This window comes from Dendropsophus ebraccatus, chromosome 4 (assembly GCF_027789765.1).
Source record: "Dendropsophus ebraccatus isolate aDenEbr1 chromosome 4, aDenEbr1.pat, whole genome shotgun sequence".
NCBI lineage: Eukaryota > Metazoa > Chordata > Amphibia > Anura > Hylidae > Dendropsophus > Dendropsophus ebraccatus.
In genome coordinates this window covers 33,977,226-34,001,705 of record NC_091457.1, presented here as the reverse complement: position 1 = coordinate 34,001,705, position 24,480 = coordinate 33,977,226, and the positions used below count along the sequence as shown (strand labels likewise).

At 41.0% G+C, this 24,480-nt stretch overlaps 2 protein-coding genes across 5 annotated transcripts in view; one reads left to right on the top strand and one right to left on the bottom strand.

The window, feature by feature from the left end:
* Positions 1–24,480, top strand: part of LRRC56 (leucine rich repeat containing 56) — a 133,983-nt gene that overhangs the window by 50,546 nt on the left and 58,957 nt on the right. The gene's annotated exons all lie outside the window — the stretch shown is intronic.
* HRAS (HRas proto-oncogene, GTPase) overlaps positions 6,713–24,480 on the bottom strand; it is a 50,332-nt gene continuing 32,564 nt past the window's right edge. For all 4 annotated transcript variants that reach the window (XM_069965488.1, XM_069965487.1, XM_069965486.1 and 1 more), the window contains 5 exons: positions 21,058–21,181; positions 12,063–12,241; positions 10,445–10,604; positions 8,560–8,684; positions 6,713–8,059 (listed from right to left, as the gene is read on the bottom strand). In XM_069965488.1, the coding sequence (XP_069821589.1) occupies positions 8,565–8,684; positions 10,445–10,604; positions 12,063–12,241; positions 21,058–21,168 (570 nt within the window). In that variant the 5' untranslated portion in view covers positions 21,169–21,181 and the 3' untranslated portion in view covers positions 6,713–8,059; positions 8,560–8,564. The remainder of the gene's footprint in view (positions 8,060–8,559; positions 8,685–10,444; positions 10,605–12,062; positions 12,242–21,057; positions 21,182–24,480) is intronic.

Genomic DNA, 24,480 nt, shown 5'->3' with positions numbered 1-24,480 from the left:
AGATATCAGCTGCTGCAGGCAGGCATCTATCTTCATCACTCGGAGGAGGCCATAGGGGAACACGAGATAGCGGGAGCGTTAGAGACTAGCAGCTACTCCATGCTGCTCCGTGGCAGAAGCTTACCTTCCCTCTCTCATTCAGTAATACAAACATAAAGAAAAGGATCAGATGATGCAGCCACAAACATACTGCATGAAATGGATGCTACAGATACTGAAATGCAGAAGCCAAGTGGGAAGTGCAGATGTTGCAAACTTGCTGGTTTATTTTGGGTCACTGTTTAGCGATGAAGTTCGGGTTCAAAGTCCCTAGTTGGATCTGAACACTAACCCAAACACACCCGGGCCAAAAAGAAAGATGTTAAGTGACTCTTCCCTTGCTGGGGTGAGTGCCAGACCCGGCATACTGATTTTTCTGTGTGCCAGGTCCCTGAACTAATCAGCCGCTGATTGGCTGAGCAGACTTGCAGGAGCCAGAGCCCAGCCCACATCATCTATTCGCTCATCCATTAGCTCTCAGTTCCCCGCCACTTCTGTGATTTCCTGTCACATCGCCAATTCACCCCCCACCCCCCTGGGAAGCCATCAAGCAACCAGTGGTAAAGTAGGTTCCCTATTACACCAACAGATATCTGACAAATCTTTGCAACCAAAGCCAGGAACAGACTATAAACAGAAAACAGGTCATAAAGGAAAGACTGAGATTTTACCTCTTTTCAAATCCATTCCTGGCTTTGGCTGTAAAAATTTGTCAGATAATCTGTTGGTGTAATAGAACCCTAAAGGCTATGTTCAGACACTGTATGAAACCGGCCGTTCCGTGACCAAGGCCAGGTCACGGAATGGCCGGTCTCATTAAAGATCATCCCGGCCGGTACTGCAGTACCGCCCGGATGATCTTTAGCGCCACTGCACACAATGGAGTGTGTGCAGCCGGAGCCGCTTGCTCCACTGTGTGCACTGACAGGGTTCTCTGTGGCCGCTATTCAATGAATAGCGGGCGCAGAAAACTGAGATCCCGGCTGGAGTGTATACTATGTGTATACACTCCGGCCGGGATTCCATTAATGACGGCCATTTTTGCAATCGGCAACAATGGCCGTACTTTTACGAAAATATACGTTGTGTGAACATGGCCTAAGGATGTCTTCCAAAGAAGCTTTCCTCATACATTCTGGTTATGAGGAAACCCATCGAGATTAATTGATGTCTTCAGTTCGAGTGTGGGTTTTGCAACTCAATTCCATTGAATTGAATGGAGCTTAATTGCAAACGGCACCTGTTCTGGAGGAACGTGGCCATGTTTTTCTAATGCTGGATAATCCCTTTAATGACCATTGGTCTGTTTACACAGAGAGATTTATCAGACTGATTTGGCTTCTAAAACACACTATACGTTAGGACCATTTCCAGAACACATACTTTCATTTGTTCTTATCTCTTGTTCTTTTGCTTAATAATTGTATACATTGTGGAAATGTTCCTTCCTGACTACGTTCAGTCTACTGCTCTCCATGTATCTGCTGCCTGTACACCATAGTATGGGGGGGGGGGGGGCTGTCAAAATACAAGGCAGAAAGTATGTTCTGGTAGGTTTGGGAATGTATGGAGAAAACACCTCAATAATCAGAAATTTAATGCAAATCTTCAGCATAATATGTACAATAAATAAAAGAAAAATGTTTAGCTTATTTTCTTACAGGAGTTCAAAACTATTTGGAAGGCATTGTATAATACAATTTACACATGGAATTTTTATTCATTCATGGTGTTTGCTGGAACAGAAGACAACAGGAATATGCATCTTTGGGCCCTATTCCACCAGACGATTATCGTTCGCATAATCGTTAACGATCTGAAACGACCGCTATGCGAAAGACCTGAAAATGTTCACTCATTTCCATGGAACGATAATCATTACTGATAATCGTATTTGCGATCGTTTTTTCTTCGCTATTACGTTGGTATCTACCGCAAACGACCGAACAAAGTCTTATTCAATGTGAACGATTTGCGAACGTTTTGCGAACAAGCAACGATAAAAATAGGTCCAGGTCTTCTAAAGCGATCAACGATTTCTCGTTCGGTCGTTAATCATTGACTGCATTTCAACCAAACGATTATTGTTTAGAGTCAAACGATTTAACGATAATCGGAACGATAATCATCCGGTGGAATAGGGCCCTTTTCCAAGACCTTGTGATAGAACCAGGGTTAATGAGGTTAGACTGTTGTTGCTCAGAGATAAATGGACCTCAGAAAGAACATAGAGTAGGACAAGTGAGGTTTCAGTGATGTAACAAGCTAATGTTGAGCCCAGCACATTATCAATCTTCACATTATAATATTGTAAAATAAAACGAAACCACAAAAAATAAAGGGGTTCTACCACTTTTAAATCAACTGGTTTCACAGCCATACAATACACCACTTCCTGCAGGACATACAGCTGAAGAACTGTAAGACTTGAGATTTTGAAATAGAAGTAATTTTACAAATCTATATAACCTTTCGTCACCAGTTGATTTTTTAATATCCCCTTAACTTAGAGAAATGGATAAAGATATCAGACACTCCGCATGACCAGAAACAGTCTCTTATCATAAACCCCAGATCAACTTGGGGTACATTTACACAGAAAGATTATCTGACAGATTATATGCCAAAGATTTGAAGCCAAAGCCAGAAATGTATTTGAAAGAAGAGGAAAGATAAATCTCAGGCTTTTCTTTATGACCTGATCTCTGTTTATAGTCTGTTTCTGGCTTTGGCTTCAAATCTTTGGCAGATAATCTTTGTGTAAATGGACCCTTAGTTTCAATTATCATATAATTTGACGCTATACCCTTATTGAGATGACTGTACTTTATCGATGTATCTGCATCTTTAAATGGTGCAGAATAGAGGAGAGAGGTGATGTGTTCCACAAAAGCGTATTGCTTACAGTTGTATTTTTCTACATCAACCATATATTTTAAAGGTACATCCTGCCATATTAGATGGCACAATAGCTCCCATATAAAGTTCTGTTCACATTTGTGTTGCGACTCCTATAGAGTTTCTACTTTTCCACTATACCAGATTTATCACATAACAATAGCGTCTAATGTTTGTATTGTTTTCTCATAAAAAGAAATAGCACTGCATTATTCTTGTCATTGAAATTGACAGAACTGCTGACAGAAGCTTGATCAGAACCCAAACACAGAAGTGTATATTGCCTCAGTCAAAACAGGGGGAAAAAATGGGCAATGTGAATTTACAGGAGGGATGGAGAACCTTCAGCCCTCCAGCTGCTGCAAAACTACAATTCCCATCATGCCTTGACAGCCAAAGCTTTAGCTGTCCAGGCATAATGGGATTTGACCCTCTAGCTGTTGGAAAACTACAAAAGGTTCCCTATTCCCAATTTACGGCCACCTCTGTTGTGTATTGATAATATATTTTGCACTTAATTAGCCCTTAAAATATATGGGTAGAATAGAGATGTAAGAAATATGGCCTAAAAGGGAAACCTAACCTGTGAATATTTCCCTATAGCACAAAGGTGTCACTGAGGATGGAGGTAATTTTCTTACGTTGACCCTCTGAGCCATTTTCAGGAACTTTGTAGGTTATGATATATGTAAATTAGGGATGGTCCGAACCTGCCGAGGTTCGGGTTCGTACGAACCTGAACTCTCGGCAATGATTCCCGCTGTCTTTCACCTCCGTGGAGAGGGTGGATACAGCCGGAGGACCACCTGGAAAACTGGGATACAGCCATAGCCATAGGCTGTATCCCAGTTTTCCAGGCAATCCTCCAGCTGTATCCACCCTCTCCACGGAGGTGGAAGACAGCGAGAATCATTGCCGAGAGTTCAGGTTCGTACGAATCCGAACCTCGGCAGGTTCAAACCACCCCTAATGTAAATGAGGCACAAAGTTCCCGAGAATAGACCCACTTTCTAACAAAAGTATCTAAAGCAGATAGTAAATGTGGTGCTCTGTACATTCATCAGTTTTCACAGCAGAATGGATTCAGATGGCCCCCCAATTTCTGACCGCAATGCTGACCCATCTAAAACGGGGATCCTGTGAACTCTGGAACAACAGTGGTAGGGAAAAGGAAGGCAAGCAATGCTAGTTTAACCCAGTCTTTTTTTTTTTTTTTTTTTTGCTGGATAACCTTTACCATCTTCTTTTACAAACATAACAGATTCAATTACCAGTCTATATTATCCAAGATGCGATCAGAGTGGAGAAATGTTCACGCAATTATTATATATTGAATTATCAGTGTAGATGTCAGGGAGGGGAAACTTTAACCTAAATTTTTTTTTATACGTGCAAACACATCACAAGACGTTTGTGCAAATAAGGCTGTGCTGGTAAGAAATATTCTAAACCTACAGATTACTTCCTTGTAGACGTGTCTTAAATGAGAACATTAGAGCTATGTTTGTTGTACCTGACGCATTGATTACCATTATCTTACATGACACATTGTTTATTGAAAGTTTTTAAATCCTATTGACACTATAAATGCCCATTGTTAATCTAGATAAAGAATATAAAAAGTACAGAAAATCCATGATTGCATAACATATATTCTTTAATAATGGTCGGATCATCCTGCACTTTGTATGCCTCACCCAACTTGTGGTAACTTATCTGCAGATCTTAAGCTTCCTCATCAGAAAATGAAGCCAATGGGACACTCCTGCCTAAAAGGCTTTGCATTGTATTCAATAATAAAAAAGACTTGCCACAAACAGAAACTGGACAGTAAGAAAGAACATAATGGCAGGTATCTGCTGGCAACAAATGTGCCAGGTGCAGCGACAATGTGCCAGGAGTGAGCAGTGTTAGGGATGGGTGTGGGTAGGAACATTTGTAACATAGCACTCTTTATGTGTCTAAAGATTTACTGTCCTAGTATTACTTTACATACAAAACATGTTTTGGGTTACAAATGAATTTTCCTTTGGATAGCTGGGAAGGCGACAACCAGTAATTCTAGAGTCTCTGGCTCGCTCATCCTTGACCCCATATGCATGAACACTTGGCTCAGCCACACATTTAAGTGTCCCGAATATGGAAAGGGCAGGTAAGCTGCTCCCAGACACCTCTATCATGCCCCATCCTGGATTCTGGGGTGAACCAGGAGGTCCCCATATACATTAGCCAGAAGGACGGTCCCAACAAAATCAGTGGGATCATATGACTTTAATATTGGGGGCGTGTGCAGGTAATGGTAAGTATGTGCAAATAACTTATCAAATAGTCATAAAAAGTGGAGCCATAAAAAGAATCCATAGCTGTCAGAGCAGCAGAGGCTGTAGAAAGCTTATTGATTATAATTTTTAATTATTAGCAAAGTTTTCTCTCAAACAAAACCATGGAGAATGCAAACTCTAACATGTTGACAGCGTGCACCAATCTGATTGATTGTTCTCTGTATTTGTACTGTTCTGTAGGTTGGCCTCTTTCACATTATTGGTTCTGTGCAGATATACTACTATGGGGCCTGTTCCACTTCTGGTTCTATACTCGTGACAGAGCGACGGCATTTCACTGTATTCACCTCACAGAGACGCTAAGTGCTCTTAACTGCTTTCCAGTTTCATTGGTATCGGTGTGAATTTATATGCACTGAGCTCCCCCTACTGGTGACAGCAGGCACTTTTATTACTTACGCAGGAGATTTTTTTAAGGAAAGTTTATCAATGTATGTAGAATACCTTTCTGCTATAAATACATTGAAATACATGGTTCAATTGTATAGCAAGAAACTTATTTATACAGAGAAAAATACTCCACTTTTCTTCTTTGAAGAGTGCTGGAAAATGTCCAGTCTGATCTTTTTAGCCAAAAGGTATTTTTATATAGACAGACTTTTGCCCATTATAAGCGCTAATCAGCAATTTTTTTTATGATTTTCCTGCTGAAAGAGGCCGCTGCTATTCGGGAATACCATTACCATGTACAACAATGGTTAGGTAGGTGGTACATGTCACAGTACCAACTACATAAATCCCAGAACTTTAGGGGCAGAACATTGCCCAGGTAACACTGAATATGTTAGCTCCCTTTATTCACTAATGCATCCTGGTTCTTTTTACTTTCTAGGTACCCCAACATATTGCGACTCACCCTACCAGGCTGCCTTTTTCCAATTCTCTATGGGCCAGTGCTGATGCTCACACTCCCATTGTAGATGCTTTTGATAGTGGTCATGGATGAACGCAGAGCTATCAGCAGCTACACAGCTCCAAATACAGCAAGCTGTAATACCCTGTGTTTTCTGTCTTTCTATCATAGTCAGCATTGACTTTTCCAACTATTTGTGCTACAATAGCTCTTCTGTGGGATCGGACCAGACAGGATAGCCTTCTCTCCCCATGATCATCAATGACCTTGGGCACCCTTGACCTTGTGGCTGGTTCACTAGTTCTTTCTTGGACCACTTCCAATTGCATACTGGGCACACCAAACACGGCCAGCCATTTTGGTGACGCTCTGATCTAGTCTTCTAGCTATCATCAGAGTCACTCAGATCCTCACATTTGCCCATTTTTCTAGTCTTCAACACAAAATGTAAGACTATATCAGAACCCTTCACAGGCACCAATGTAATGAAACAATGTAATGTTATGGCTGATCTGTGCATATGTATATAAAAAATTTTTTTTGGGGGGGGGGGTATGACTTGGGACTTGTGCCCCTCATGTTTTAAGATGCTAGAACCACCCCTGCATCACATCCTACACTGCCTGAAGAGGGTGACTAAATATGTCTGCAATACTAAATATGATGTTATACAACAACTTCATCTACTTAGCTTTGTTTGGACTACCAAAGACTTTGCCGATCCATACTGGCTTGTCTGACTGACTAGGCCAGGTTTATTGACACAAAGAAAGCAGAGATGCCAATATGTCTGTCTTGGATTCCAATCCTCCACCTACAATTTCCGTTTGGAGATGACTTCTTCCCTTAGCAGCAGACTGTAAATTGACATTACAACACCAGAAGGTTCCAACAGCACAACTCAGATCCCAAGTCCGCAGGATGTACGCCAGAAGGTCAGCAATCCAAGTACCTGACACACTTGTAACAGACGTTAAAGAAAGATTTCCGACAGCATTCAGAAGTGAAGGTCAAAGTTTCTTTTGTACTGCATATCCAGGTACATCAAAGAAATGCGACGTTCCAACCTTAACATACTTGATAAAGACTTTCGTCAAAAAGCTGCATTTCATTGATGTACCTGGTTATGCAATAAGAAATGTAAATGCACATTAGTCTGCCCCATCAGTCAGGAATTTTGAACCTTTGTGATCACTGAGAAAATGTTTTGCATTTAACTTACATTGCATAAAAAAAAAAAAATAGAGTTAAAAAACAAACTTCCATTTAGGTACAGTAATAAAAAGTGAAATCCAATTATCATAAACCATTTAATTTTTAATAGATATCATGGGGAAAAACAATTGTACTTAACAGCAGCTGAACCCCATTTTCAAGCATGTCAGACGCATCATACTGAATATTTAAATTAGGACTTCACTTTCGAAGTCTGCAATGTCATCCAATCTGTTCTCACTTTTTGGCAAACACATTAATTGTGAACTAAGGGAGCAAACGTGTCAGAATTCCTTGCTCTGGGACATGACAAATAGATCCGTGTCGTCAATGACGGGACATATTGGGCATAGCATGCAGGACCAGGTTGCTTGTCCAAAGATCCAGATTTACCTCTGAGTAATGATACTGATATCAGTACCATAAGGACCAGAGAGAAGTAGATCCATTGAGCTGCCAACAACAGTCGTGTCATTAACCCTTTTGTTGGCATTAATACTACCTGTGGTATATACTCAGTACATCCAGAAGACAATACATTCCTGGAAACAGAATACCCAGGTTAATCAAGATTGAGTCTTTACAGACGGTTCTCCACAGAAGGCTTAATGTCTTCTAATCTCTTCTAATACTTATCCACCTGGGTATCTGGCACTTGGCCGGAGGAATAGAACAAGGGAACAACATTCAGGTCAAGCTGTGACCTGCGATCCTACCAAGGAAAAAAAATATATATTTTATAAATCAGCATACATAGTTTGTAAGGCTAGAAAAATATATAGGTCCATTCCAGTTCAGTGTATTATAGTGTTGGGTACAGATAGGACTCAAATGCATATTCCAAATTGGTACTTTTAAGATTATTAAAGGCAACCTGAAAATGTAGTCCAATCTGCAGCCATCACGTTATAGAGTAGGAGGAGCTGTGCAGATTGATATATAGTGGTGTGGAAACATGTAATTTTATGTTATTTATTCATGTAAATCTCTGCTCATTCAAGTCAGACCTAACTTCACAAAAAAAAAAAAAAAAAAATGTTCCAACAGCACCATCATGTGGCCAAATGAATGTACTACATCAAAGTGTACTTAAAAAAAAAAACAACAACACTGTCTATGGTGCATACTGTAGCAGCTATCAGTGTATCATGTATTTATTAAATGCGGTGAACACTTACAAAAACTCAGAAAACACGTTCTGGGGTCTCTTACCATGGTCAGGATACAACGCACTTGCAGTTCAGGCATCCCTTTTCACTCTCATCCGGAGGGTTGAGCTTCCGTAACTTATGTTGTCGGATTTCTCTCACTAATGTGTAAAAGGCGTCTTCTACTCCCTGTAATAGACATGAGACACCAAGATATATGACTGCGTACTATTCAATGCCACTACAGAATGAGATATACAGTATATACTATGCACAGCAATAAACATTAACTCCTGAGCTTGGTAACTGGCAATCAATAGTACAAAAGGGGCATTCTAAATTCAATGTAATGTGGTTACAACCTAATAAGCAAATGAATGCTGGTCAATGCCTATGGGCAGCCACACCATACGCTGTGTCATCCTGATAATGGTATGACAGAAACAGAGTCTGTGACTTTGTGGCTCAAAGTTTGCTCATCTCTTAACTTAATAAATAAACCTAAACAAGTTTTAATACAAAAAAAAAAAAAAGTATCATTGTAGTCGAAGTGATTTGCTGAGAACGTTAACATTACAAAAAAAAATAAGTCATTGGTTACAATAGTTATTCTTTTGCAATATATTATACAGTTAAGAGAAATTGTTTCAAAAGAGTAAGCCTTCATATGATCCTTTTGAAGAAAAAAAAATTGCTGTGTGAATAACATCCTGCTTAGAAAAACATAGCTGCTTTCTTCCAGAATAAGCACCTCTCCTAAACATAGTTTTGCAGCTCAATTCCACTGAAGTGAATGAAGCTGAATTGTAATACCATGCACAACCTGAGGACAAGGGTGGTGCTGTTTCTGCAAGAAAGTGGCTGTGCTTTTGTTTTTAACTTTCATAATCCTGGATTTCACTTTAACACTTTCAGGATTGTGTTAATTTTGGCCTTAAGGACCTGAGCCCATTTTTTAAAAATCTGACCTGTCTCACTTTTTGCGTTTACAGCTCTGTAATGCTTTTTTTCATGACATATTGTACAACTGTGAACAGAGGGAGAATTCTCCCTCTGTTCTGCCCTATAGATGCTGAAATTGCACTGATCACAGCATCTATAGAGTTAACTGCCAGCATCCAACCCCTAATAGGTGGATGGCCAGCTATGACTGCCAGATCTGGCGCCGCTGACAGATTGCCTTTAAGTCTATAATTCACTAAGGCTGTGTCTTGATTTTCGGTACCCATTTCCACTGAATTCAGAGACTAAGTAAGCACCACAAATAAGCCAAGACCAGGAATAACTGCATATAAAATTAAAATTGCACACACTTTCTTTTCTCTCTTTTTTTTACTGTCTTTGACTGTGTTCACATTTGCACAATGCTTCTATTTACAATAGAAGCCATTACATTGTGCCATATCTGCCACATTTTAAGTCCAAATGGATCCCAGACTTCATGAACCTTCTATGGGGTCAGTGCATGCTCTGCTATTCTTGCTATCAAAAGTGTCAGAACTTCCAAACAGCAGTACGAACACCTACTTATAGCCATTAAAGGGGTTGTCCAGCGAAAATCTTTTTCTTTCATATCAACTGGTGTCAGAAAGTTATATAGATTTGTAATTTACTTCTATTAAAAAATCTCCAGTCTTCCCATACTTATTAGTTGCTGTATGTCATGCAGGAAATGGTGTTTTATTTTCAGTCTGACACAGTGCTTTCTGCTGACCATCTCTGGCCGAGACAGGAACTGTCCAGAGCAGGAGAGGTTTTCTATGGGGATTCATATAAAACTGAGATAGAGTTCCTGTCTCAGGCAGAGATGTCAGCAGAGAGCACTGTGTCTGACTGAAAATAAAACAACACTTCCTGCAGGACATACAGCAACAACCCCTTTAAACAACAACAAAATCAGGGCTATCCATTCTCATTTCCAATAAAAGCAAAATCCATCCTGTACTTACCTGCCTGGTTTTGGCAGATGTTTCAATGTAAGGAATGCCATAACTTCTGGCCAGGTCCTGAGCTTGTCGAGTCTCCACAGTTCTGGCTGGGAGGTCACACTTGTTCCCCACCAACACCATCGGAACATCGTCAGAGTCCTTCACCCGTTTTATTTGTTCCCTGTGTGCAACATGTGAAAGATATCATTAACTAATCTGAGAGTAAAAAACAGACTTTTATCTTAAGCTTATGCTGATACCTCCACAGGAGAATGGGGTCTCATCTCAACAATTTTAAATAGAGCAAAAATAGCTGATGTACCCCCCCCCCACCCCCACCCCCATGCCAGTCCCCCGAAAAGGCTGTATGTATTTTTTTCAGGACTTCCTAGGGCTGCATCCAATTTCTTCAGCCACCGATAATCGAAAGCCGAGCATTTGGTTTGGACAAACCTGAGCGTGCTCAAGATTCGCTCATCTCTAATGGAGACATCAGTCACAGATATCCATTTGCTAACATGAAAACCTGTGTTATGTCACCCGATTTATCTCAAATATGTTAATCCAAGAGAAAAGTTAGGGGGGAAAACATCTGAACTTCTGTATATCATGCAAGGGCGAGAGGATTGTTCATGCTAACCAAGACAGAACTTAGTGACTGTTCCCTCCTCATCCATGATCCTTGTAAATGTTAACCCCTTCTATTTTCGTGAACATTGTCGTTCTTGTGGAGAAGACAGACTCAGCCAACAAAGAGGATTGGACTAACCACTGTGGCTTATGTTCTATAGGGGCATCAGAAGTGGCGTAGCTATCATAGAGGCAGGGAAGGCAGTTGTAATGGAGCCCCGGGGGGATGGGGGCCCGATGCAAAGGGAAGATAGGAGGCTCCTGTGTCCTTCTGCTTAACTCCTTATTTACTACAGTGTGTAAGTGACCCAGTGTTCTCTTACATGCTGGAACACAAAAAAGGGTTAATAAGCTAAAGACAATTAGCTCTCTGCCTCACTAATCTGATAACCTCTGACCTCTTATCTGAGCTCCTGCAGAGGTCAGGGGTTATCAGGAGAGCTAATTGTTTTTAGCTTATTAACCCTTTTTTGTGTTGCAGCATGTAAGAGAACATTGGGTCACTTACACACTGCAGTACATGAGGGGTTAAGCAAAAGGTAGTCTGCTCCTGAACCTATTTATATAACCATGAGGCTCCTAGTAGGCTGTTCTAGTTAAATACAGTGATGGACAGAACAAGTAGACATTGGCTTTCTCCTCTGCCAGTCACTGTTGTGGCTGCATGCAGGATTCTGCCTCTGGCCACATCACTATATAATATATTGTAGGGGAGCCTATACAGTTTTTTTCTATGGGGCCCCGTGAATCCTAGCTACGCCTCTGGGCATCTGTTGCACATTCAAGTTTTTTTCCAATTAAAAAAAAAACATCTGACTAGTGAAACAGCCATCTATGTGAGCAATGGTGAGCATCTGTCTTGCCGTTTGCCTAGATATACCATTGTGTGTCTTGAGTCTGTGTACAATGGTGCCATACACAGAGGAACATTAGCATTGCCTCCCAACTTATGACTGACTTTTTTCTCCATTAAGAAACAAGGTAAAGGGCACTTATTGGTCCCACACACCTGTACTGGTGAATATCCTCAAAAGACTTGGTATTGTTAATGGCAAATACACATAAAAACCCCTCTCCTGTTCTCATGTACTGGTCCCTCATTGCACTGTATTCTTCTTGACCTGCTGTGTCCAAGATGTCCAACAAGCATGTTTCTCCATCTATGACAACCTGTTTTCTGTAGGAATCCTGAAAAATAAAATGGAACAATAGGCCAGTTAACTAATGAAATATTCACGTATCATTTCCAACCTATGGTATATGAGGTTTAAAAGGGGTTATCAATCCTGATGTAATAGATAGCCTGTCCTCAGCCAATATCAATATGATATCTATGAAAGATATAACAACTGCACTCGACTCCACCAGCTTAAAGGAGAAGTCCATCAAAAATTTTTATTAAAGTAATGTATTGACCCCCAAAAGTTATACAAATCCCAAATATACACCTATTACGGGAAATGCTTATAAAGTGCTTTTTTTCCCTGCACTTACTACTGCATCAAGGCTTCACTTCCTGGATAAAATGGTGATGTCACAGCCCGACTCCCAGAGCTGTGCGGGCTGTGGCTGCTGGAGAGGATGATGGCAGGGGGATGCTCAGTGTCCCTCCAGTGCCCTGTGTCCCTCAGTGTCCCCCTGCTATTATCTTCTCCAGCAGCCACAGCCTGCACAGCTCTGGGAGTCGGGTCGTGACATCACCATTTTATCCAGGAAGTGAATCCTTGATGCAGTAGTAAGTGGAGGAAAAAAAGCACTTTATAAGCATTTCCTGTAATAAAAGTGTATATTGGCGATTTGTATAAGTTTTGGGGGGCAATACAATACTTAAATAAAAATTTTCGCCGGACTTCTCCTTTAATGCTTATTCCCCATTTTTATTCAATACAGACACAGTAAGATTTTCTCAGCTACTTTCATTTGCAATATATTATATTACATCTCAACAATACCAGTATACCCAATCACGGGATGTTTCGGTCTCTGGGACCTTTGAGTGCCAGATTATATCTTCTTCTCTACCCACAGTGTGAGTATAGCCCGACCATGTTCCAATATGATGTATAACACCCTCTAACCTAAAGGGATACCACAGTAATCCAGTTACGTTGTACGGATCCAGCTATGTTGTACTGACATAAAATGGTGTATAGATTTCCTCTGTGGTTCATATAGCACAGATATTTATCTGGATTTTACATTAGGCACAAGATATATCATCTGATTGTGGTGGTAAAATACTACAAGTGTGCAAAAAGCAACAAAGTCGATAAGAATGAACCTGCCTTTAAAATGAACACTGCAAAAATACACTGCAACTAGAAGAAATAGATATTTGGTAGCAGACAGTGACATCTTGTGGCCATTTCAGATACTGCAGTAATGTATACAAATGAATTACTACCACTGAAGCGAATGCTTATTCACCCTGCTGTATCACTAACTCACAAATGAAGTCAATAACACAGATTTACTGTATAATATATAGTGTATCACAGGGATGGGGAACCTTTGGCTGTCCAGGCATGATGGAAATTGTAGTTTTGCAACAGCTGGAGGACCAAGGGTTCCCCATCCCTGGTGTATAATATATACACTGTGTATCAATCACTCACCTATGTAAAAATATCCAGCAAGGCCATATTTAAGCCGGGCTCCACAGTTTGGAGGCACTTATGTTATTGGGGTGCACCCCTCCTCCATTCAACCCTCTGGGTCCCCCTTCTGGAGAACTTTTACCCCTCCACGGAAGGAGCAGCACTGCTGGGGCAGCCTCATAGAGGTCAACGGGCACCATAACTCTTCAACAACTCCTGCCAGAGACCCTCACCACCCACTCTGCTCTACTGTCGGCTTTACTGAAGCCCCCACACTGCTGCCTATACCTGTGCTCCATTCCCGCTATACGGAGAATCAGTCTGCCTTGTAGGTTCACAGATCTCCTTACTTCATGACTGATGGGCTGCTGCGATATCCCTGTCGTCGCCAGGGGGGGGGGGGGGTTTGGGGGCGCTTGTGGGGACATTAATTTGCTGGGGCTATTGGCAACTATGCATTACATTGACATAGGTGTAACTGTAATAGGTCACTTGAACCTACTTTGTTTTACCACTAGAGGGCTCTGTTACACCACACAATCTGCATAGACTTGTGTGACTTATTACAGTTATACCACTAGAGGTCACTGTTACATTATTCAATTACACCACACAATCTGCATAGACTTGTGTGACATATTACAGTTCCACCACTAGAGGTCACTGTTGCCTAATTATTGCTGTTGTCTGACGGAAATAAATAGTGAAGATTAGAATTGAGCGAACTGGAGCGTGCATTAGCGGTGGCTGCTGAGGTTGGGCGCCTGCTCAAGATTCTCTCATTTCTAATGGGGATATCAGTCACAGATATAAATTTGTTAACATGAAAACCTATGTAATTTCATGCCATTTATCTTGGAATATGTTAAGGGGCCGGACATGTCAATTTTTGTATATCTTGTAAGGGCGTCCATAGGAGAGGCTTGTCAATGCTAACCAAGACAGAACTTAGTGACTCCTCATCCATTATCCTTGTACACATTAACCCCTTCTATTTTAGTGAACATTCTCTTCTTGTGGAGAAGACAGACTCAGCCAACAAAGACGACTGGACTAATCACTATGTGGCTTATGCTCTACAATGGCCTCCGTTACAGGTTATCAATAATGTACGTTCACCCATAGTGCCATGGATAGAAGGTATAAACATTCAGGTTTCTCCAATAAAAACACTAAAAAAAAATCTAACTAGTGAAACAGCCAAATATGGGAGCAATGGTGAACTTCTATTTTGTTGTGTGCCCAGATCTACCAGTGTGTGTCTGGAGTCTGTGTACAATGGTGCCATACACACAGGAACATTAGCATTGCTCCCCAACTTCTGACTTTGAAATTAACCTTGTTTGTGAGGGGAGAAAAATATGTCACACACACCTGTACTGGTGAATATTCTCAAAAGAGGTATTGTTAATGGCAAATACGTATACACAGGTGGTCTTCGACTTACGTCGTTGATCCGTTCTTACGCGGCGTTGTAAACCGAATTTTGACGTAGGTCGGATCATACATTCATACAGTACTGTACCATAACAGTACTGTACTGTAAACACTTTGCCTATCCTAACACAGTACCCTACATAATTATCAATAAACACACAGGTACAGTAGAATATTGTGCTGTATGTTTAATAATGAAATACTGTACTGTAAGTACTGTAAGGGTACGTTCACACTTACCGGATCCGCAGCGCATTTTCTACTGCGGATCCGCAGCAGATTTCATTTAAATAACTGAACACAGCATCAAATCTGTACCATCAAATCTGCTGCAGATCCTGTAGGTGTGAATGGACCCTTACAGTAATAAACAGTGTACTGTAGTAAAAAACTGTACATACGTACTGTACCAAACAAAGAGAACAATTCCAAAGAGAGAACAGGCTTCCTAGAGATAGCCTTCCTTTTCTTTAATTGCACTGGCATCAGAAAAGTCTGGGATTCTTCTGCGTATTCGAGTTACGTCAATACTGTGTAAGTCGGAATAAGGCGTCAGAATAAAGTGCTGTAACCATGAAACGATGTAACTCAAGACCGTTGTAACCCGAGGACACCCGAGTTACACCATACAATTTGCATACTCTCGTGACTCACTATAGTTACACCTACTTCATTCTACCACTAGAGGTCACTGTTACACCACACAATCGGCATAGACTCTGATAACTTATTATAGTTACACCTATTTCGTTCTTCTACTAGAAGACCCTGTTACACCACACAGCATTGACTCTGGTGACTTATTACAGTTACACCTACTCTGTAACACCACTAGAGGTCACTGTTGCCTAATTATTTCTTCTGTCTTACTGAAATAAACAGTGGTGATTAGAGTTCAGCAAACCTGAGCGTATGGCATTTGATTAGTGGTGGCTGCTCAAGTTTGATGCAGGCCTAAGGAACGTGCTCAAATATTGTTTTACTACAGTGAGATCATTGAGAATTCTAATTACTACTGTAAGGACTCTTTTATCACAGAGGTGTGCTTTTTCATGTTCTCCACTCTCACTGACTTCTAACCCCATGTGATTACCCTAGAATGGTGCTTAAGGCTCTCCCGCCCATTTATGTGCAATCCTGCTAATGCCTAGTGGGTATTGTTGAGTGAACTTTAGAAAAATGGCCAAACCTAAACTTTAAAAGCGCTACAAAAACATGGCTACTTTTCCCTCTCTCGTCTCCAGCTCAGGAATAGTTTGCAATTAAGCTCCATTTACTTCAGTGGAACAGAGTTCCAAACCCCACCGAATCTGGAGACAAGAGAGGGGGAAAAGTGACCATGTTTTGTAGCGCTGGATAACCCCTTTCAGCATTCAGCTCCCAGCATCTGGAAAAGTTGGATGCCACCCTAGGGAATCCTAGAAAACATGGATACAGCCATAGGACACTTTTCTAAAATTCACTCAACACTACTAGTGGGTCATGGACAGATATCTGAACAAAGCGACACCTAATACAGCTGGGCAAAGACAATCTTCCCCTCAGGTCAGTGCTTGCTTGCTCCTCGTTCCCTGCTCACTGATGGCGCTATTACACGCCGACAGCAATCACGTGAGAGCCCGGGGGGGGGGGGGGGGGGGGGGGGGTCGGGGTACAGGGAGCTTAACTTACTAGGGATTATATGGTGAAAAGGTTTTTGTTTGTACATTTAAAAAATATCTGCTTGAATATTAGAGGCTGGCTTCTTACAGAACATGAGAAAAGGGCCCAAGACATATTTTTATATTTCTCAGGAAAAGGTTTCTGCTATGTATTTAGAAACACACGTTCCAATGGGTATCAGCAATAAATTGTCAACAAGGGGTCTATTCCTTTACCCCTGTATCCTTATTAACCCAGTAAAAAATCTCCAATAAAAAGCCTATTTTATAAGACATATATTATACAAGAAAAGCAAAAACAAGGCTTTCAGCTGAAATTCATAGTTTAATTTTCACATAAAAGTTAAAAACCACATATATCACATAAAAACAAGTTTACAAAAGGTTATGAAAAAAATGGCGTCCTACAAACACACTGCTTTTAATCATGGAATCTAAAAATATAAAATCCTCTATTATCTGGAGTCAATATGTGTGTTACTGTCTCTAATACATCGTAGCAGGCCTCCCAAAATTGGACTAAAAATTAATTAATTCTGGCCGCTATCTATAGACACATCTAAAAACACAATCTTAGGCGATCATATTGACTCACCCATGGCAGTGTGGTAGTGCTTGACCCCTACGCACGTTTCGCGTGGCTACGCTTCCTCAGGGCTACGCGTGGCTACGCCCCCTGAGGAAGCGTAGCCACGCGAAACGTGCGTAGGGGTCAAGCACTACCACACTGCCATGGGTGAGTCAATATGATCGCCTAAGATTGTGTTTTTAGATGTGTCTATAGATAGCGGCCAGAATTAATTAATTTTTAGTCCAATTTTGGGAGGCCTGCTACGATGTATTAGAGACAGTAACACACATATTGACTCCAGATAATAGAGGATTTTATATTTTTAGATTCCATGATTAAAAGCAGTGTGTTTGTAGGACGCCATTTTTTTCATAACCTTTTGTAAACTTGTTTTTATGTGATATATGTGGTTTTTAACTTTTATGTGAAAATTAAACTATGAATTTCAGCTGAAAGCCTTGTTTTTGCTTTTCTTGTATAATATTCTGCTATGTATTTGTAGTTTCAGCTGCAGGGTAATATTGTGCCAAGGACCACAGCTAGGTGATAAATTTATATAGAGTATATTGATATTTCTGGTATGTCGGCTGATTGCTGGCCCTTTTACACAGGCCGATGATCAGCTGTGAGCCTTCCTGCCTGCAGACAACCGGCCTGTGTAAAAAGGTCCTTAAAGGGGTTATCCAGCGCTACAAAAACATGGCCACTTTCCCCCTACTGTTGTCTCCAGTTTGGGTGGGGTTTTGAAACTCAGTTCCATTGAAGTAAATGGAGCTTAATTGCAAACCACACCTGAACTGGAGACAACAGTAGGGGGAAAAGTGGCCATGTTTTTGTAGCGCTGGATAACCCCTTTAAAGCAAGACTCAATGAAGTCCCTGATTTGTTACGTGAGCAGTTTATAAACTAGAAGTAAATTTAAATTCACAAAAATTATGTTCTTGAAAACAAATTTATGTAAATAAGAGACATTTTCTTTTATTACTACTTGAAGCTCAATATTGTCAAATGCCTTCCAAAAAAATGTTCTGTTACTACAGCACACAGGGTTTATCTGGAAAGTTACTGATCTCTGCTTTCTTCATCAACCTTTTCCTGCATCATCATAGAACCTTCTGTCTCTGGGTTTTCACTTACATGCCTCTAAGATATTAAACCCTACATTTTCCTTTTATAGAACCTCCAGGGCAATGAGATTTGTAAAGAAGTGAGGACGTACTATGCAGTGTTACATGGTGAAAAAGTACAGAAAATAAATATAAAGATTTTGAAGATAAGTATGTGACAAAATATAAAGTATAAAAGGTTCCCTCTTGTACATAGAAGCCACATTCTGTTCAGAACACAGCTCTCCTGACCCTTGTTACACCTGAGATGAAGGTTACAGCGAATGGAGAGATGGAGTTCTGGAGATCTACACTCTATGGTATATATCCTGTGAATATGCTGTAATTATTTGTAATGTGAACAACACTTTATTTTTGTTTAATTAAAAGTAAACCAGTGGAAAGACATTCAGAGTGGTCCAGGACACACACCCATGGGCAGTGATGGGCAGAAATAACCACTGGAAGGATCTGCGCTTTGGACCCATTATTACAACATACCAACCAACATAGGTCACATTAATAGTCAATCTTAGGAGTCACCTGTATCTGCCAGGTAGAATGATGTATTGTCTGCATATAGGCAAAGGTTTTACCTCGATGGCAGCTGGTAAAGATACATATATTAATATGAAGCCTATGTAGATACAGCACCCTGTAGGCTTTTCTCCAGTAGGAAGAGGGAGATTGTGATCCTGATGTATAGAGCTCTCAGTGCCTATGCCTGATGCTGCAGCAACATTAATTTATGTTCCAGGATGACACAGGCGCAGAAGCTGCGCCTGTGTCATCCGCGGCGGGTCCTGGCTATCAGTGATAGTCGGGAACCTGCCAAAACTGTATATATATAACCCTATATATACTGCGGTCAGCACGGCCGTCGGGGAGGGAAGGCCGGGCACACAGCCGTGAGCTCTGCCCCCTCCCCTCTCTCCCCTGCTGCGGCGAGGACAGAGGAGAGGGGGTAGACATAGGGACATCAGCTTATGGGATCATTATGATCCCATTAGCTGATGTCCAAAAACGACCTGGGCATTGATGCATCAATAACCCCAGGTCATGAAAGATTTGTATGGGGGAAAAATGTTGATATGATAGAAGGGCCCCAAAGATAGGCTATAAAGGGGGGGGGGGGGGGGGGGGGGCGGTGGCAACCTCCAAAAAAGTCCTCCAGCTCCATGAACATATATATATATTTTTTAAATAATGTAAAAAACAGAGACAGTTTCAGCTACATTAGCCCTTATTCATGACTCTGATATAAATTCATATCTTATTTCATATCGGGGAACAAGGCCCATTCGCCACACATGCTATGGCGGCAGCACGCCATGGCATGTGCAGTGCATAGGTATTGTTGTTCCCTTTATAGGTTTTTCAGCATTATTTTATGTAGGATTTCACTTTTTTGGTACATTATTGTAGGAGCAACCACTTTACAGGATATTCAACTCTGCCCTGTTAGCAGCATTTAGTGATATGCAGCCCCATTGACCATTGGAAACAACAAACAGTCTGAAGTGGACTCCATAATGTCTTCAAGAAGGTGTTCTAGGCATGCTCTGTTACCTGTGTAGAAGTTATTGTACAGCAAGGGGGAGCCCCATCATCTACAGGGGCGATCCAGTGTTGTCTATACGTAGGTGTTGTATAGATAAATGGAACAATTGTCAGGTTAGATTAAAAACTACAAAGATTTCAAAATGTGAAAATAATAGAAAATTAGAGGAAAAACCATGTTTAACATCTATACTTGATTTAAATAGGTCATTTTCAGATGACACATTCTCTTTAAGTTAAAGGGGTAGTTCGGTGTAATGCATTTATTCACTAAACACACATTACAAAAGTTATACAACTTTGTAATGTGTGTTATTTAAGTGAATGGCCCCCTTCCCCATGTTTCCCCCCATCCACGCTAGACCCGGAAGTGTGGTGCATTATACTTACGGAATCGCCGTCGACCCCAGCCGCCATCTTGGGACGATCACATCATCTTCAGGAGGCCGGCCGGACTGCTCCAGCCCTCCCTCATGCCGGCCCCCTTCTAGCGAGTCATCAGCTGCTCAGCCGCGATTGGTTGAGCATAGTTCCGTGTGTTAGTTAGTGAATAAATGCTTTACACCACACTACCCCTTTAAGCTTGATAGCTTTCAGATGAAAAATTATTTGCACCCTGTCACTCAATCCCTTTCCCACATTTTTGTTTCCCATTCATTGCGAAACTCTGGCATTTATCTGTACTTATTTTGCCAATTCTTCCAATTCCTCTCCCAAGCACAGTGAAAGTATATTTATGTGATGAGTGCCATCCTATGTCCCTCCCAGCGCCATACTGGGCATTCTTGCCTATGCCACCTAAACTTGAATGAGCAGTTGATTCAGTTCCGAATCCTGAGTGAGAATCCTGAGAATATTGTGCTATACAAGCGATAGGGTTAACAAACAGGAACATTACAAGATCAAAATACATTGAAGGCAAATGGCCGACTGGTACTTGGGGAAAGAGGACCCTGCCCACGGGAGCTTACAATCTAAAGACATTTATCACGTTCCGAGATATAACATTGTGCAGGTTGGTAGAAGAAAGAGTAAAAACAAAACATATTGCCAGCACTTTTTGGAATCTCACCTCAATGGTTGGGTCATACTCATCAACAAAGTGGTTCTGTATCAGCTGAATGGTTAAGGCACTTTTCCCAACACCTCCTGCTCCAACAACCACCAGCTTGTACTCTGTCATTGTCCAGAACCCCCTGTGGAAAAATAACAAAATATAATAAAACCTTTAAAAACTGGACTATATATATTTAGATTGCATGGCTTAGAAGTTTGCTCACCTCTAGTCATAAGTTTAAACAGTAAACCCAGGGCATTTCAGGTGTGTTTATTGGGATACCATTTGACTGCACACATGGCTTAACTATAACCGAGGACTAATGCATAAACTGTACTTAAAGCCCATTTATTACCTCCCATCCACAGAGATACATTTGCTTTTAGCAGGAGGCTCTAATTTTTTACGAAATGCTATTGTTAAAAGTATCCATCTAGTGCTTTCTCCATGAGCTGCAGTCTTCCAATTTCACTACAGTATATGGCTATTGGGAACTTTGCATCATGTGATAAAGAGGTGGGCATTCATCTAAGGATGTACTACATATACTAACGTGTGCAGAATTACTATTTATTCATCTCAATGTGAAAGTGACGTGATGCTGCCTTGTGGAAGTCTTATAGGACTAGGATTTGTTAGTATATAATGTTTGTACATGAAGATAAATCAGAATTAGTGAATCCTACACATATACGTTTACTTTGCAAGATTCAATACCAAGGTCTGCTATTTATTTATGCTCCGCTAAATAAATGTACACTTGCTGGAAATGGCTTGAAAAGTATTCCCTAGAGCAGCGTTTCCCAACCGGGGTGACGCGGCACACTGGGGTGCCGGGAGAACCCGCCAGGGGTGCCGCGGGATCCCGGTGGGAAATGTGCGCTGTCACTTTAAGCACCCTGAGAAGCTGCGGCCGCACAGCTTCTTGGGATGCACAGATCACTTTGATGTTCTGCCCGCACTGTGAGCGGGCGGAACATTAAAATGGGCGTAATGTAGGAGCAGGAAGTGTCAGCATCCTGCTCCTACATTCACTCCCATAGGCTGCCGGCACTTCATGCCAGCAGCCTATGGGACGCCGGGACGTGACCTCTCCGGCAGGCGTGATGATGTGACGTCATAACGCCTGCCGGACGTCCCGTCCCCGCGGCTCGCAAGATGGAGCCAGAAGAGGAGGAGGAGAGCTTCTGCCTGCAGCCACAGCGCGGATTAGGTGAGTAGGATGTTTGTTTTTTTTAGGGGCAGAGCAGGGGGCATTCTGGGAGCATTGTTAGCTCATGGGGGCACCTCTGGGGGCATTGATAGCTCATGGGGGCACCTCTGGGGGCATTATTAGCTCATGGGGGCACCTCTGGGGGCATTATTAGCTCATGGGGGCACAGCGGGGGATCCTACATACAGGGGGCATCCCACATTCCTACTCGCTTTACTGCACATAACACCAAACAGCGCAGTTACTTTGGGAGCCTACAGGAGGGAGAAAGGAAAGGAAGTTGCTAGAAATGTGCGGAGCCTAAATTGTTTGTCTCGCAGGTTCTGAAGAGATGAAAAGTAGCTGGAGAAATCATCATGGAGGACTGGACTGGATGGAGAGGAAAAGGGAAAGTGACTCCTCAGATCAGAGAAGATGTCACTGAATGACGGTTTTCTTATTTTGTAGAGCATTATTTAGTAGGGGTTTTTTTTATTATTATTAATAATTTTTTTTAATCACAATTATTAAATTATTGTCCAAAGTAATACACTGAGTAACTTTAGTAATAAAGCACAAAGATGAACCTAACTCTTTGCCCTCTGTAGGTTATAGCATCAGTCTATACAATTTCACAATCCAAGCATTCCACTGCTTCTGCACTAGTCTCAGTAGACTAATGTTCAACCCCATCAAAAAGGTCACTTCCTCACTAACACTCTCAGAGGAGGAAGCTGGACCAGAAGTTTCCTCTCCAGCAGACACACATGCATAATACCACACTCCATTGAGAAAGTCGAACATCATGCCCATAAGATAAAACAAATCGGAATACTTGATGCCATCACTGATGCAGGACCTGGGGGGAAATAGAGTGGCAGGGAATCTACAGGTGAGTAATTTTATTTCTACATAACAATCACTGTTCTTAGTTTATTTTCTGAGGATTCAAGACTCCTTAAGTTCTTACAACTAAGAAAGGTCTATAACAATTGATGGTACATCCAGCTTCAAATACATCTGCAAGCTTGAAGATCTTACATACAACTTTAAATCCACAATACTAGTCATTAACCTAGTACTTCCCTCAGCATGAGGACAGCAGTTTGTGTAAATTCTACAGATTTTCTTATCTTTACTCATAGTTACTCAAATAATACGGTTGAAAAAAAAAAAAAAAAAAAAAAAAAGACACGTCCATCAAATTCAACCAAGGAGGAATCTCTAGGAATCTGTATTAATAGACTGTAGTTGTTGGAATAGAGATCTGTATGTGGCCCACTGCCCTTACGCAGGAGGATGTGTCATCTTTATCTGAATAGCATACCTCATGTTTGTAAAAAAATATATATATTTGAGGTCACCCAAAATTGCAATTGCAAGGGATGGCGTTCTCAAAGAGGTATCACTTTATTTTGGATTTAGGGAGTGGGGGAGAGGGGCTGAATTTTAAAGAGCATCAAAGCAGTATAAGGAATAGACATATACAATCATGCTAACAGCAAACTGAACTTCAGTATATGAAATAGTAACATAACTATTTTACGTATATCTGCACAAGGGAAACCCCAAATAGTATTGATCAGCAACTGTACTAATCCCCCCCCACACACACACACACACACACACACAAGAACAGTCTTTAACACCCTAAGGCTGGATTCACACTATTTTTGCAATACGTTTTTTTTCATCCATTTAAAAAAAAAAAAAAAAAAAAAAAAAAAAAAAAAAAAGGATGAACATACAATTGTGTGCATCTGTTTTGATCAGTTTTTTAATTGAATTCCATTATAAAAACAAAACAAAAAAAAAAAACACAACGGTTCAAAACGGATCCATTTTTTTTAACGCACACAAAGACGTAGTCGGCCTCATTTTTCTATCCGTTAAAAAAAAAGCAGATTCGTTTTGATTCGTTTTTTTTTAATGGTAGTCAATGGTAAAAAGGATCAAAACACAACAGAACACAATTGCATCAGTTTTTTTTCATCAGCTTTTCATTGTTTGCAAAAAATGGGTAAAAAAAACGAATTGCAAAAACGTAGTGTGAACCCAGCCTAAGACTCGGGAAACCTTGGCAGCGGCCATGGCTATACACAAGTCTATGGTCAAATTATATCTGAATTGAAGGTTTACATTTACTCTACTAAAAAATAGGAGAGACATGCAAAATTAGCCACCATATTCATTAGGTCTTAGTGGTTACACAGTTTGTGAAAAATTAATGTCTATGTGAATTCAAT